Raw genomic sequence first — 16,557 nt, forward strand, 5'->3', positions numbered from 1 at the left:
AATAATGACAGAGATATTTTCAATACTTGTTTGGTAACAAAAATACTACAAAAATTGAAAAATTTTCACAATTTGTCGCATCCTATTTTTCAACCTTACAAAACCCCAAGTCGAGTTTATTTTTTTAAATGGAATGAATTGAGATAAAAATTAAACGTTGAATAAAATATTATTAGAATATATTTTTTAAATTTTATTTTTATTTTGAGATTCAAAAAATTATTTAATATTTATTTTATTTTATGTAAAAATTTAAAAAAATTATAATAATTAGATGAGATGAGAATAATAATAAAAACAAACGATATCTAAAGCAAATAATTTAAAAAAAATGACATTGTCTAATAAGTCTCATGATTTTTTTTTAAATAAATAAATATGATATTTATATGATAGATGTCATTTAAAAAAAAAAAAAAAAGTCACACCACTCTAAAAGCTTAGGTCGCAGCCTGATATAATTTGTTGTCGTCCCTTTGCCAAGCTGTTTTGTACAACCAGAGTATTGCCCATTTCGACTGTGTATAAAATCACTGCTTAAAGCAATGCGCGGGAGTTACCGTTTGAGACAGTTAAACAGCACCAGCCATCGCTCACTCCATAACGAACCCATCAACAAGAGCCTCCAAAACATAAGAAAAAACACAACTCCATCAAAGAAAACATTAAACAGTAGGCACGATGCTAAGAACAAGAAGTCACCCATCTCAGACTCGGAAATAGTGAAATGGAACATGTCCATCACCGCCCACATGCGCAACTGCCAGTGCGAATCCGCTCTCCGCGTCTTCAATTCCATGCCACGCCGGAGCTCGGTCTCCTACAACGCCATGATCTCTGGGTATTTGTCGAATGACAAGTTTGATCTTGCAAGAGAAGTGTTTGAGAAAACGCCCAACAGAGACTTGGTTTCTTGGAATTTGATGCTTAGTGGGTTTGTGAGAAATGGTAACCTTGGAGCTGCTCGTACTTTGTTTGATCAGATGCCCGAAAGGGATGTTGTTTCATGGAATGCTATGTTGTCTGGGTACGCTCAGAATGGATATGTTGATGAGGCGAGGAAGATTTTTGATAGGATGCCGGATAAGAATGTAATTTCATGGAATGGCATACTTGCCACATATGTGCAGAATGGAAGAATAGAGGAAGCTAGGAACTTGTTTGAGTCAAAAACGGATTGGGAAGTGGTGTCTTGGAATTGTTTGATGGGTGGGTATGTAAAGAGGAAGAGGTTGGTTGATGCTAGGTGTCTGTTTGATCGGATGCCTATTAGAGATGAGATTTCTTGGAATACTTTGATTACAGGTTATGCCCAGAATGGGGAGTTGTTGGAAGCAAGAAGATTGTTTGACGAGTCTCCTACTCGGGATGTCTTTACGTGGACCGCAATGGTGTCTGGATATGTGCAGAATGGTATGTTGGATGAAGCAAGGAGATTTTTTGATGAGATGCCAGAAAAAAATGAGGTCTCTTGGAATGCTATGATTGCAGGATATGTGCAGTGCAAGAGAATAGACATAGCAAGGGAATTGTTTGAGGCCATGCCTTATCGGAACATAAGCTCTTGGAACACAATGATTACAGGCTATGCTCAGGGAGGTGATATTTCTCAAGCTAGGAACTTGTTTGATAGGATGCCTCGACGTGATGGTATTTCTTGGGCAGCAATCATTGCTAGTTATGCTCAGATTGGTCAGGGTGAAGAGGCTCTGCAGCTATTTGTAAACATGAAAAGGGATGGGGAAAGATTGAATAGGTCTTCATTTAGCTGTTCTCTGAGGGCATGTGCTGATGTTGCTGCTCTGGAGTTGGGGAAGCAATTGCATGGGCAGCTAGTTAAGGCAGGATATGAGACTGGGTGTTATGTGGGGAATGCACTTCTGGCAATGTATTGTAAATGTGGAGACATAGATGAAGCCTATGATGTTTTTGAAGATATAGCAGAAAAGGATGTTGTCTCTTGGAACACCATGATTGCAGGATATGCAAGGCATGGATTTGGCAAAGAGGCTCTGATGGTTTTTGAGTCAATGAAGACAGTGGGAATCAACCCAGATGATGTTACTATGGTATATTGAATCAACCTAGATGACGCCATAAGTCTTAAACTTGTTTATCATCTCTATGACCAAATTTTTTAAAACTTGAAGGACGACTCTTTAATTTGATCTCATCACCACTTTTAATAATCTTAATCTTAATTTGGATGATGATTAAATCAGTAGATGGAAATAATTTAGGAACGAGGCTTGGGGGTATGCTCTCCCCCAAGTCTAAGGTTCAAATCCCCTTAGGTGCAAACGATCTCTAGAGGCCATTGGACTGGGGGATTTTTCCCTTGAATTATCTATGGTGCACTTGCAAGAAACTCCTTATTGAGGGCCCGTGCACCCCTGGGATTAGTAGGGACGTTGTTTCCGAACACCCGGTTCCAATAAAAATAAAAACAAATTAGGAACGAGGGTCCAACTTATTGGTTCTAATAATCTCTTTGAGATTTTCTTCTTTCTCCTAATGGTTTTTACCCCTTTTCTGCTGTGTTTCAGGTTGGTGTACTGTCTGCTTGCAGTCATACAGGTTTGGTAGACAAGGGTACCCAATATTTTTATTCAATGGATCGAGATTTTGGTATAACAGCAAACTCAAAACACTATACTTGTATGATTGATCTTCTTGGTCGAGCTGGGCGTCTGGACGAGGCTCAGAATCTAATGAGAAATATGCCTTTCGAACCAGATGCTGCTACATGGGGTGCTGTACTTGGTGCAAGCAGGATTCATGGCAACACTGAATTAGGTGAAAAGGCTGCTGAGATGATTTTTGAGATGGAACCTGATAATGCAGGAATGTATGTTCTTCTCTCAAATTTATATGCATCTTCAGGTAGATGGGGTGATGTTAGCAAGATGAGATTGAAAATGAGGGATAGTGGTGTGAAGAAAGTACCTGGTTATAGTTGGCTAGAAGTGCAGAATATGATCCATACATTTTCAGTTGGTGACCATTTCCACCCAGACAGGGAGAAAATATATGCATTTTTAGAAGAGTTGGATCTGAAAATGAAGCTGGATGGGTATGTTTCTTCTACAAAACTGGTTTTACATGATGTGGAAGAAGAGGAGAAGGAGCATATGCTCAAGTACCACAGTGAGAAATTGGCCGTGGCATTTGGAATTCTTTCAATACCTGCTGGGAGACCAATACGTGTAATGAAAAACTTGCGAGTGTGTGAAGACTGTCACAATGCCATCAAACACATATCCAAGATAGAGGGAAGGTTGATAATCTTAAGGGATTCTCACCGCTTTCACCACTTCAGTGGTGGTTCATGTTCATGTGGGGATTACTGGTGAGATAGAAGATATTTGGTAATTGGAAATGGTACATTTATTTTGCAACTCTATGTTCTTCACTTGGTAATCCTTGCAGATTGACAAATTACTGTATTGTGAGTTTTTGGGAAAATCTCAGTTTATTGACTCTTTTGAGAGAAAATTAGAGGCAGATATTTATTCTTTCTCCTCTTGAAGTGGACTAACATTACCCTCTTCAAAGTTTCTCAAGATGGGTGGAACAACGTTGGATCTATTCAGAAATTTCTGGACTTATTGCTGATTGTATGGAAGATTTCTCTCTGGTTGATGATGGGATCTGTTGTCTTGGATAACTTTCTATAGATCCCAGACTGCATATTAAAGAGAAAGTTCAAGGTGGAATACATGATGAAATGAATTAACTAGTGGGAAACAGTCAGCTGATACTTGGAGAAAACAGCAGAACAAGTGTGCTTCATATAGGCGATACCATTGAGGTATATAAAAGGAAACCTCTTCTTGTATTCATCCTCCAATTTTGGTTTCAAGTTTAGACTTAATATGCTTTAGCTATTAAAAATACGTGGTTTTCTTGGGCATAAGAAAGAACCAAACTAAGAAGTGAGACTGTTAAAACCATCAAGTAAACCTGTTCCTAAGGAGTGTTTTCTTCAAAATAGTATGCATTCCTTGCTAGATATAGTCTCAATCTACTTCATGATGGTGTTTGGTTGCAATTAAATGCTGGATGCAAAATGAAGGACCTTTTCTCTGACATTTCTTGTTCTCTCTCTTCAGCAATTGTTCGAGCATATCACAAGCAATAAGTGCCCCTCCACAGAATCATTGAACATGATTAAGATGGCTATTGGTTATGTAAATTGCATTCATAATAACCAACCCTGTTTGTGCAGCTATGCCAAGCCATTGCTTCCCGCAATCTCATATGCATGCATTGAGAACAAAGCAAAGGCACATCCAGCAAAAATGTATGCTCCTATAAAAAAGAGTTACCTTTCTCACCTGATGAACATAGAGAACAAGGAAGGGAAATGTCTTCATTATGCCATGTGAGATGATAATGCCCACAAGGACTATATGTAAAAGTTTTTTAATCCTTGCTTATCCATTTTTTTTTCCTGCTTTTATGTAATGTTTCCCTATTTTAGTTTATGCTTCATTACCGTCACTCTGGTCATTTCATGTTTATTTTCCCCATTTGAGTTCAGGATAGTTTGCAATGAGCAACTGGTCCTGTAATCAACTTAAAAAGTTATGATGCCTCCGTTTGTAGGACTCAACAATTTAGTACATTCCTTCTTTTTTCCTTTAGTGTTTAGGAACGATTCATAATCTTGATCAGGAAAGTCAAGATGCTTCAATGAAATATCCCTCTTTACTTGTTCTTTCTTCAGTTATTATACCATTTTCTACCAAATGAATCATGCTGCCTATTAATTGCAAATGTTCTTCAAGAGTAATCCGGATGTTATACCATTTTCCATCTTTTTTTTATTTCTTTTTTTCTTTTTTTGGGTACCCATCTTGATTTTTCTTCAACCGAACATTTGATTTGACTTCCAATTACTGATCTGAATTTCGAATGATTTATCACTTTTGCGAATGTTAATACAATATCTGTTTTTGTGCATAATGGGGCATAATTTGAACTGTTTTGTGCGAGGCAACTGTCTGAAATCTGAATGTCATCATGGTGATCCAATAAGCTTCGCTGAGTCTTTGGATGTAAGCTACATGATTCCATGATCGAGTGCTCAGGCAAAGGCATCTTATGTTGTTAATACTCCTTTTATGGTGCTTTTGAGGTCCGGACTATTAGCACATTCTCAATAATTTCTAATAATCTATTAAGAAAAATTCATTACAACTCATTTCAACCCATCTCATTACAGAAACACTCTCAACTCATCTCATCTCATTATTACAATTTTTTCAAATTCTCATACAAAATATAATAAACAATTCAACTTTCTCAAATCTCAAAACAATAATAATATTAAAAATTAATATTTTAACAATATTTTATTCAACTCATCTAAAATCATCTCATCTCACTATCCAAACGAGTCCTTAAGGTTTAAGATCATGCGTTAAAACTCAGGTCTCAAATCTTAAAACACTATACTTGTATTAACATCAGCAACATGATCAATCAATCAAGTATTGGTTAGTCCTAGGATGGATAAACTTGGCACAAGTTACCAGCAATCATAACGAAGTGGTTACATAGGTCAATGAAATGAAAACAAAATAGAGATCATCTGTTCTTCCAACCATAACCTTTTCTCCCTACTTTGTCACAGTACCTAAATGGAAATTACATCGTTGTCGTTTCTTCCAAATATGTGTTTAATTACACTACTTTGGCTATTACTATTTAATCCTAGGGTTAGCTTCTACCTGAAATAATGTGAGAATCTTCTGTGTGGGTTTATGGAGCACCATCTGTCCATGCCATGGAGGAAATATATGCAGAGCACAAAACTAAACCATCTGGAACTCATTATAAAATAGATCAGAACTAGAAATCAGGCATGTAGGGCTGCAACTCTCTGCGACAAGCTGTTGATTTCCTCACCATTGTCCTCAGCACTCGGTTTGTCCTACTGTTGAAAAGCAAAGAGTGACATAAATACCAGATAAATGCAAGTTGGTCCTGAAAAGAAAGTAAAAAATCAAAGCAATGAATCCCTATGTCAGGGACCTTTTAGATTACACAAAGTCCTTAAAATTGTTTTCATTTTGCAAAATTTTAGTTACAGTTTACATTGAATAGTGAACCCTATAAAGGTGCCCATGAAAAAGAGTTCAAATTTGATCTTAAGTAGCTTAAGGCAAAGACCCATCAGGTGGGGACAGCAAGAAGAAAACACAATAAGAGTTACAGCCAGAAGAATGCGGTCATCATCAACAAAAATTATAAACACTAACTAAAAGAGTCATAACCAAAAAAGTCATCAACAAAAATTAAAAATCCAAAATGCAGTCATCACCAAAAGAGTCATAACAAAAGGGTAATTTGATACCATTTCAAATATTAGAGCATCGCTGTTTTCAAGATATGGAAGAAACTTCTGAACTCTATGAATGAAAGAACTGAGTGGTTCATTTCAATTTTGGATACCTACTGCAGAGATTAATGGAGATCCCTCACCAATTTCCATGCAAGGAAAGATTACATGCACAAACAAGTGTATATGTATAATGTAAGGTTAGTTACCTCTGAATCGTTACTTGCTTTCACACCTACACACTTGGAAGCACTAATACTAGCACTCTTCAACAGGCTACGAGCACTGTAATTTGGCTTGCTAGGTCCATTTTGTGAACCTACGTTAGCATTTTCGACATTATCATATTGCTGCGAACTTGGAGGACTAACCAGACTTGTAGCAACAGAAGCTGCAGTTCGCCTTTCAATTTCATTTTCTGAGTTAGCAGTCTCATCCTTGGGTGCACAAACCCGCTCCCTGGGAAAGTATAACATAGTAGGAGATTCATATGAATGCAAAAAAAATGAGTAATGATAATGCACAACCCTTTATATAACCTTTTTTACAATCATGTTTTAAAATGAGGGTATTTATATAAGTGATGTTACTTTGGTAAGTTATTTTACAAAAATGCTCCTCATTTAAAACATAGTTGTATAAATGATTAAAAAAAAAAAGATTGCATGTCTATCATTTTCCAAAAAGAATAAAATAAAGATCATCAAACTGGAATTTCTTTTGGTAAGGGGGGCTTATTTAGCAGCCCAAACATCTAAATTAACTCATTACCATAAAAACTCAAGTTAACACCCAGAAGAAAATGGCGCAAAAAGGAGCGTTTTTTGGCCAAAAACAATTGAAATGAGTGTATCTCATGCACCGCGCGCGCGCACACAGTGTAGGTTGGATTTTTTTTTTTTTTTTTAAGATAACTTGAAGGTTTGGTTTTGCAATTATAAGAGCGTCACTAACTACAAATTAGGAACATGCCAACTTTCAATTTAAAACGGTACCTAGGTAAGGAAGCATGCTGCCTTTGGAGTGGAGTGCCTCTTTCACCTTTACCATAATGCTCCTCAAGATGCGCAAACTGCCGTTTGAATCGATCTACACCACTAAATTGCACAAAGATGAATTACTAACTGATAATCACATATCAAGAAACTTCTGAAAATGTAAAAGGATCTCTTTTTTGGCAGTACACACAAGAAACTAGCATCTGCATCTTAATAGATAGTAAAGCCTAAGTAACAGAAAGAACTCTAAATTTCAAATCGCATGAGTTAGATATTTCTCCAATCAGTGGCAAAACAAGCACTACGACTTTTATTTCTGTTTTTGTTTTATTGATGATTAGGAAACAAAAACAAAACTAGGCATTAGTACACTAGGAGTATACTTCAAATACACCAAATGACACAAGGAAAGAAGATCACGAAAATCCTGGAAGGGAGCACACAATAATGCTTTCCAAGTGGATAATTAATGTTTCGAGCAACGATATCATTAGTATGATTATGGAAGTTAAGAGGGTACATGGGTCCCTCCATTATCAGGGTGTGAAACAAACCATTTGATCTGTACCCTTGTATTTTTTTTTATGTTTGAAAACCAATGGAACCAATTAGAAGCAAACCAAAAATTATCAATCAATTGAAATATGCTACAGAGTTCAAATAATTGCCTTTGAAAGCATTCCTCATTGGCACTGCATCCAACTTTGCATAACCTTTAAATCCATCAGTTTGGGAATATATATTATGATCAAACTAAGCATTTTTTTATTGGCATAGAGTGTCCGAGAACAGCGTCCCGACTAATCACAGGGGTGCACAGGGAGCGGGTGTTTAGTTTGATATTATGATCAAACTAAACATATTTTCTTTGAGTCAAATAAAGCAATTACTCCCATTGGCACACATTCAAAAATGGATGGGGCAGTGGTCCAAATGATACAGTAAATGCCACAAAATCTTTTTGGGAGATATGCTAAAGTGATAGCAAAATGGGCATGGCTCACATTAAGACTTTGATAAAAGCTAGGGAGGACTAAACTATAAGTAAATTATATGACCTGTAAAGGATGACAGAAATACAGGTCAAGATGAAAGAAAATTAATTAAGATGTTCTTGGCATTTACAACTAAAACTAGCAATGGAATATATTGAAGTTCCATGTTAAAAAAGATACTACCATGACAAACAGGCAACCAGTAACATGTATGAATAAAATGGTAAGAACAGAGTTTCTAGCCTATATTTTATCTGGAAGTGTGCCCCTGATTGAGCAGAACAAGAAACCAGAATTCAGGTAGCTTAACCCAAAACTCCAGGGTTTCATGAGTTGAGTGCTTGTACAGCTTCTGACATGATTTATGAGAACAGGTCCTAAAGCTTAATTGGGAACCACTAGCTCAGCAGTTTATGATGATGCCATTTATATCACATTAAAGAAAAGGTAAAATTGGCATTCCGTAAAGGCAGCAAAGTCCAGACAGTACTTCAGAAATGGAAAACTTAATTTTTCAATCAAATGATGTACAACCCACTAATCATTTAAAACATAAAAGAAGTCCACAATAATCAACATTGCTTTAAGAACTCAAAAGGAAAAAATGTGCCTCTGCATGAGACAGACACTAAAGAAATAAGTTTCAAAATAATCATACACTAGAATGGGGCAACATTTCAACAGCTGAAGAAACTTATACACAGGGACCTGGCAATTACACAAACTACGAACATGGTAGAGAAAATCGCTCTGAAAATGATGTTAAAATTCAAGCCATGGAGTGCTAAAACTAAGATGGGAAAGAACAATTTTCTTCTCTATATCTTATATTTCAACTATTGAACATTGAGAATGTAAGAATTCCATACAATGATGTAAGTTAGGATCTGACATTTCACTGTGGAGTATATAAATGCAGCATTAAGCATATATAAGAAAATGAATGAAATGGCTTTCCTCATGTGAACATAACACTGAAAGATCATAGACAATTGCCCAACCTTGGGTACATAAAGCTAGTCTGATCTCCACCTCGAAGATACTCCTGCAGCATCTGGGGATGATATTCTAAAATCTGTGTTTCATTTAAACACAAAATTAATAGAGTCATCATGAACATTAGAAGCCATTGTCGTTACATAAGCAACAATTACCTCTCTATAGATCAACTCTCTAACATCATCTTTAGCCAATTTCCTCCTCTCAAACTCAAACTCAAATTTTGATATAGGTTGAGTGGATGGTTCACGATCCACATTAGACAAACCATGAAAGTAAGGATCAGCTAATGCCTGTTGACATAAGCATTAGGGACATTAGGAATATTATGATCTCAAACATTTAGATAAATGAAATACCATTCATATAAAATATAGATATTTTCAGGTTGGTGGTTGGAAATGGTCATGGTTTTTGATTTTGGCACATGTTTGGTGTGGTGCAAGGGCTCTTAAGTACGTTTTTCCGTCTCTTTACCAGATCTCTAGCGATAAAGAGGCTGTGGTGGCTGATTTGTTGGTTTGTTCTAATGGTTCTTTCCATTGGAATGTCAGCTTTCTGAGAGCGGCTCATGAATGGGAACTTGGAATGTTTGCTGACTTTTTCGATTCCTTGTATGCTATGTCATTTGGTAATGTGATGGAGGATAGGATGATTTGGATTCCTGTTGGGAGTAATAGGTTCTTGGTGCGCTCCTATTACAAGGCTCTCTCGGGATTCTCTAATGCTCATTTTTTTCCTTGGAAGGCTATTTGTAATTGTAAGGTCCCTCCAAAGATTGCTTTCTTTGTATGGACTGCTTCTCTTGGGAGATTGCTCACCATTGATAATTTGAGGAAATGTGATCTCATCATTATGGATTCATGTTTCGTGTAAGAAAAATGGGGAATCTGTGGATCATATTTTGTTACATTGCGAGGTGGCTCAATTCTTGTGGAATGAGATCTTTAACCGGACTGTTGTGGCATGGGTTATGCCTGGAAGAGTTATGGATATTTTTAGGTGCTGGAAAGGTATCAGGGGAAATGCTCACATTGTCACTGTGTGGAAAATGATTCCCCTTTGCATTATGTGGTGTTTGTGGATGGAGAGAAATAAGAGGTGTTTTGAAGACCAGGAGTGTTCCTTGGATGAGCTGAAGAGATTCTTTTATAATACTTTATTTTCTTGAGCTTCGGTCACTAGTTGTAATGAGGACAGTTTTCATGATTTGTTTGTATCCCTCACTAGTGCTTAGTGGAACTTAGTCATTTTCTGTGTATATTTCCTGTGTACTTGGACTATGCCTATTCCTATCAATAAAGTTTTACTTTTACTTATCAAATATATATATATAGATATTTCTTACACAAAATATATTTTTCTGGAAATTTTTTGATTTACTGAATATAAGTTACCTCTTCCGCTGTGGGACGATCTTTCGGATCAAATGCAAGTAGGCGCTCTAGTAAGTGAAGAGCCAAGGGATCCGCATTAGGGAACTTTTGGGAGAAAGGAACAGGTTGCTTTTTCCGCATGCTACCAAGATACCTTCTTGCCTTTTCATTCCGAATCTACCAACATCATGGTAACAAGTTAAAGTGATGAAATAAAAAGAAAATGAAAAATCTAGAATGAAGCCTGAAAACAACTTAGTGTAAAAGGGAACAGTGAGCAGTTCCTTTTTTTTTCTTTTCTTTTTCTTACAAGGTGTCGAGAACTATATGAGTGTAGGATGCTTCGATGGAAGAATTTCAAGAATGATAAAGATTAAGAAACTCAGAAACAATTGGTTTCCAGTACATGACTGAGTTGTCTTAGATGATGAAGAGTAAAGCAGTAACTAGAATGAGAAAACTAACCTTTGCAATATTTTCTTGAGAAGGAGTACCAAGCAAATCGGTCATGAGATCTAATTGGTGCACCACATTTTTTCCGGGAAATAGTGCTTTTCCTGTAAGCATTTCAGCAAATATGCATCCTATGCTCCAAATATCAATAGCAGGGGTGTACTGCAAAAAAAAAAAAAAAAAAAAAACAGAGAAAGAAAAATAATAGAAACATATAGTCCAATAATCATGATTCAATACAAATTTTGCAAATCAAACATATTCAAGTTCTCACAATAAACTGCTCATGCAGCAAAAAAAGATTTGAAAATATACTGATACAAACGGGAGAAAAGATATGAAGCATTCTCCATGGGAAGCAACAAACTAAGGTTTTAGAGAAGATACTTTTCACTTTATGTTGACGAGCTACCTGTCATCATCCATTTCAAAGACCAAAAACTTGAAAACTGCCAGTAAAGAAAGCGCAGCTCTCTGAAATATAGGAGATATTGAGAGTTTTGACACTCTATAGTGATCTTCCATTATTTTACAAAAAGAACCAAAAAATAAAGTTGTGTAATAGTGCAAAGACACAGAGAACAAGCTTAACTTGCAGTTAAAACCACAACCAACAAAAGTAGCTCGAGTAAAAGACACCTTCCCTAAAACCTGCATCCCTTACCCTATATACTAAAACACTGGAATTCAACAAATCTGCATTTCAAAGGAACCACTGAAACAAACAATTACCTAGCATAACCAGTAATCAATTGAGAAGAATTAAATATTTCCTATAGCATTATCCAACTGAGCAACTAGCAATATGACAATCAAGGCATTCACTTTTGCAGCTCTAATGATTCGAGATAAATAGTTAAAAAAAAGCAGCTTACTTTCGAGAAAAAAGAGCCACAGAGCTCAGGAGCACGATACCATCGAGTTGCAACATAGTCCTTCAATAGCAGTAAATAAATAAGAAAGCTGTGGTTAGATTCTCTTTTAGATAAGTAAGAGTGAAACACTTTATTGATTGAAAAAGGCAAAGCCCAAGTAGACAAGAAGTGTACACACAATACGCCTAGCAACCACTAAGCACTAGTGATGAATACAAGAAAATTACAAATACTATCCCCATTACAAACAATGATAGAAGCCCAAGAAAGTAGAATGTTAAAAAAGAATCTCTTTAACTCATCAAAGGAACGCTCCCGGTCTTCAAAGCACCTACCATTTCTCTCCATCCGCAGGCACCACATAATACAATGATGAATCATTTTCCACACAGCAGCGAGGAAATTGTGGTTAGATTCTAGAACCATAAATTAAATAAATGGCTAATTAACAATTTGTACAAAATTTTTCTTTTAGAAAAAGACTTTTTTTTTTTATAAGTAAAAAATATTATATATCAAAGGAGAAACTAAGTACACTGAATGTATACAAGAAAACATCTTGTCCAAAATGACCCAAAAAGCTCGTGAAAAGAACAACCCAAAATACACCAGACCGGTCCCCCACCCTTGTTTCTCGTAGAACTAAAACTCTACCCGAACATCCAACCCCAAACCCTTGATTCCCCGTCTTCACAATGTCCTCCCTTTAACTTCCATCTAGTTGAGCTACCACTCTTAGAGTCGTAGTTGATTGCCCAAGAAAGACGCTGTAACTCCCTACTTTTCTTAAAAAAAGACCTAGTAAGAAATAGAGTGAAATGACAATATATGCATGGTAAAACTTACCGTCCAGAAAATTGCTGATGGGGCATCATTGAAAGATACACGAGCAAGCCCAAAATCACATATCTTTAATTTGCAGTCAGCATTAGCAAGAATGTTTTTGGGCTTTAAATCTCTATGAAATACATTTGCTGCAAATAATATGGAACTAATGAATTATCATTAAAGCCATAAAAGCCAACAGGATACTGAAAGCACCAACCTGTATGAATATATTTAAGACCACGAAGAAGCTGATACAAGAAAAATTGATAATGCTCAGGAGTAAGATCATCATTTGCCTTAATTACTTGATGAAGATCAGATTCCATTAACTCAAAAACAACATAGATATCTCTAAATTCCCGCCGTGAAGGAGGAAGCATAATATGCTTTATTTCTACAATATCTGGATGGCGCAACAACCGAAGGAGCTTAATTTCTCTCAGAATCCTTGTGGCATCAGAAACATGTTCGAAAACATCATTAATTTTCTTGATCGCAACCCGTTCTCCAGTATGGGTGTCAACTGCAGAGCCAACAACACCATAACTTCCTTTCCCAACGACTTCTTGAATTTGGTATCGACTTGCCTCTCCATATTCTGTGAAGAACCCTGTTTCTAAGCCACTCTGTAGAAGGAATACCAGTTGTTCTTCATGAACAAAATAAATCAAAATATGGTAGAGGAAAAAAAAAACAAAACATCCAGTAAAGAATACAACGTCGTGTATCAATGGTCCAGTAACAAAACAAATTAAAAAGAAAAAGAAAAGACATAAGTGGGAGACAGTAACTGATGGGATAAAGCTATTATCTTATAACCAAAAACACTAGGATCTTCAAACTTACACCTGCATGAAACCAATACCCGTAGCATACATGTGTATAGAATCTTAGAGATATTCAGTTGTCATACCTGCAGCTTTTACATCTACTCAGCAAGTTTCCTAACTTTTCTAGGAAGCCGGTGATATTATTAGGTACTGTCGGAATACGGATACATGGTACTCTCATATTATAGGATGTCATGCCAATTAAAATTTATGGTTACAAAAATAATTTTAATCACGTAGCATGTTGAAATAAGATGGGAGTATCACGCCATCCACACTCCAGGAATATAATTTTCCAATAACATAACAACTCCTTTCCTCCAGCAGGGGTGACCCAGCTTTTTTCTTGGCTTTGGTAGGCATGACTAATTTTATTTTATCCGTGTTATGCACTATAATTGCTTCTATGGCATAGCATCGAACAACAACGTTTCCAAATTTCAAAGCGTGATTCCCTTCTACATTTTCCCATTGAACTAACGGAACCTAAGAAAACAAAAGCGTTTTACCATCAAACTCTGGCTTAACCAATTCGAATCTCTTTCTCTATATAATATCTTTCTTTATATAATAAATTAAGGAATGTTTAATATGTAAATTATAAAAGTAAATTTATAAACTTAAGTGACTTAATATATTATGTTTATATTATGTTTAATTATAAATCTATTTTTAATATAAAATAACACTAAACTTCTATAAGGATTTTTTATATCCTACCAACTTCTCTGTTAAATTTCGTAAGAAACCAAACACAGCCAGACAAAACAAAAAATAATAAGAGGAAGAATCAGATTAACAAGGAACCTCTTACCAGCAAAAAATAATACCTTTAGCTAAACATAAAAACAACAAAACAAAACTCAAATCAAACAAACGGGAAACGAAAATCAGACCAAACCCAGAAAAAATCCAAATTAAACCAAATGACAGAGATATCAGCTAAAAGTTCAAAAACGAAAACCCCCAGATATCCAGAAAGAGAGGAAAGGAAAGGAAAAGCGACCTTCTTTTGGGAATCCATGGAGCCAGGTTTGAAGTGGGTAGTTCGTTTGTGAACCTCAATGAGCTTCAAGCCAGAGATATTAAAGTCTCCCTCCGGACTTTCCTCTGCTTCTCGTTCCTCACCTTGTTTTAGTTCCTTCTCGCGCTTAAGAATTCTGGACGATTGGGCGCGAAGTACGCTCACCGAAGAGACGTGGCCACAACCATCATTGATAATGGCATTATTGGCATGCTTGTTATTATTCGGGTTAGCACCTGAATTTTCTTTGTAATTACCACCACCAACAATAATATGAGTATTTTCTTTGTAACTATTTGTTCGACGTTGAAACCAGCCACGAACCCCTTCCACCAGTGTGTCTCCACTCCCCATATACTCCCTTCCACTTCGTTTCCTAGCCACTCGTTCTCTTCAGCATTGCCCGCTCTCACTCTCCTCCCTCTTCTGAGATTCTTATCTTCCTCTCTTTATTCTCGCAGCTTTTGCCACCTGCTCTACTTTCTTGTGGTGGTTTCCTTCGCTCTTGCCCTTCGTTGCGCGGTGGGTGCGGACCACAGAGAGAGAGAGAGAGAGTCGCGTGGTTGCTTTTGGGAGATGGGCCATTGGGCCGCGAATGATAGAAATGTAATAATAATGCGTGAATTGCTGCAATTCCGGCTTGTCGTCTTCCGTCCCAACTCCAACGATCAGTTAAAGTACATTTTTGATAAATATAAGATGAATTTAACTTTTAACTATTCTATTTATATAAGTCTCTATATTGAAATAGTTATTTTTTTATTATATAACAATAAAATAATAAAAGATGAATTTAACATTGGTTATTCACATTAAATCTCTACATTGGATTATGAAATTATTTTTAAAAATATTTAATAATATGAAAAATATTTTAATTTTTTTAATTATGAAATTATTTAATTTTATCATATTTTACTATTCATAATATTATATATTAATTAATAATCATATTCTAATTAAATTATGGGTTAAAAATAGAAACTAGAAAGACATTGATGGAGACCTCGGAAGAGAGAAACAAATGATATAAAATGGATTTGATGAATAAACAATATCTTTCAAATTTAAAAATTACTTTAAAAATTACTGTATAGGCTCATATATATATATATACATATATACTAGTAGTTATATAACGTGCAAAGCACGTTTGCCCATTTGTGTAATTAAAAATGATGTGTCCAAAAAAATAATATGATATGTAAAAATAATATGTTTTTTTAAGAAAATTAATTAGTTAATAATTTAATACACAGGAACAGGAAAATAAATTTTAACAAACATCATAATAATAACAAAACGTTACAGTAATATGAGTAATATGAAAATTAAAATATTTTGGATATTTTAACAATATTTTTCTTAGCAAAATATATGAATTATGTAGAATTCAACCACAATACTCAATGACCCAAGGAGTACTGAAAAAATACAGAATTTTTTATTTCTATATTGCTCTCACATTTTTTCATTATTAAAGTAAGTCTCTTCTATTTTGAAAACTCCAAAAATATTATAATGGTAGAAAATCATTTTATCTAAATGATTTTAGTTAATTAAGAATATTATGATATTTAAATTATATTAAAAACTCTAATTATTTATATGATTTTACGCTTTTAAAAATATTTAATAAAATTCAATCATTTATTTACTGTTTAGCACTGTTTATGTGGAGTGTGGAGTGTGGTGGAGGTTGTATATCAAAACTCTATATATATATGTGTGTGTGTGTGTGTATATGACACGATATATCAATTTAATACAAACACAATATAAAATTAATAGATTTGGATCTGATATTAATGGATTTGGATAAAAACGAATTAA

General features: G+C 35.3%; 2 protein-coding genes across 9 annotated transcripts; one reads left to right on the forward strand and one right to left on the reverse strand.

Moving 5' to 3' along the window:
• The first annotated feature begins 436 nt into the window (after window positions 1-436).
• LOC121242754 (pentatricopeptide repeat-containing protein At4g02750) lies at window positions 437-5,185 on the forward strand. Of its 5 annotated transcripts, none has more exons than XR_005935960.1 (3): window positions 437-2,069; window positions 2,547-3,811; window positions 4,999-5,185. XR_005935960.1 is itself a non-coding variant. In XM_041140701.1 (2 exons), exons 1-2 carry the CDS (start codon window positions 546-548, stop codon window positions 3,351-3,353), a joined length of 2,331 nt encoding a protein of 776 aa, XP_040996635.1. In that variant the 5' UTR covers window positions 437-545; the 3' UTR covers window positions 3,354-4,600. The 5 variants fall into 5 exon arrangements, 1 of the variants encoding a protein (XP_040996635.1); XR_005935961.1 differs by lacking the exon at window positions 4,999-5,185 and adding an exon at window positions 4,648-4,729; XR_005935958.1 differs by lacking the exon at window positions 4,999-5,185 and adding an exon at window positions 4,113-4,600.
• A 259-nt stretch (window positions 5,186-5,444) lies between these two features.
• LOC121242755 (mitogen-activated protein kinase 9-like) lies at window positions 5,445-15,315 on the reverse strand. 4 transcript variants are annotated; one of them, XR_005935963.1, is made up of 12 exons: window positions 14,707-15,315; window positions 13,088-13,496; window positions 12,889-13,016; window positions 12,043-12,102; window positions 11,180-11,329; window positions 10,736-10,891; window positions 9,494-9,631; window positions 9,341-9,414; window positions 7,342-7,443; window positions 6,556-6,805; window positions 6,362-6,462; window positions 5,801-5,938 (listed from the first exon to the last, which is right to left on the reverse strand). XR_005935963.1 is itself a non-coding variant. In XM_041140702.1 (11 exons), exons 1-11 carry the CDS (start codon window positions 15,076-15,078, stop codon window positions 5,864-5,866), a joined length of 1,914 nt encoding a protein of 637 aa, XP_040996636.1. In that variant the 5' UTR covers window positions 15,079-15,315; the 3' UTR covers window positions 5,445-5,863. The 4 variants fall into 4 exon arrangements, 2 of the variants coding, with proteins under 2 accessions (XP_040996636.1, XP_040996637.1); XR_005935962.1 differs by having other exon boundaries at window positions 5,802-5,941; XM_041140702.1 differs by lacking the exon at window positions 6,362-6,462 and having other exon boundaries at window positions 5,445-5,938.
• Between the last annotated feature and the right edge of the window lie 1,242 nt (window positions 15,316-16,557).

The sequence above is a fragment of the Juglans microcarpa x Juglans regia genome, chromosome 8D, assembly GCF_004785595.1.
Source record: "Juglans microcarpa x Juglans regia isolate MS1-56 chromosome 8D, Jm3101_v1.0, whole genome shotgun sequence".
In the NCBI taxonomy this organism is placed as follows: Eukaryota; Viridiplantae; Streptophyta; class Magnoliopsida; order Fagales; family Juglandaceae; genus Juglans; species Juglans microcarpa x Juglans regia.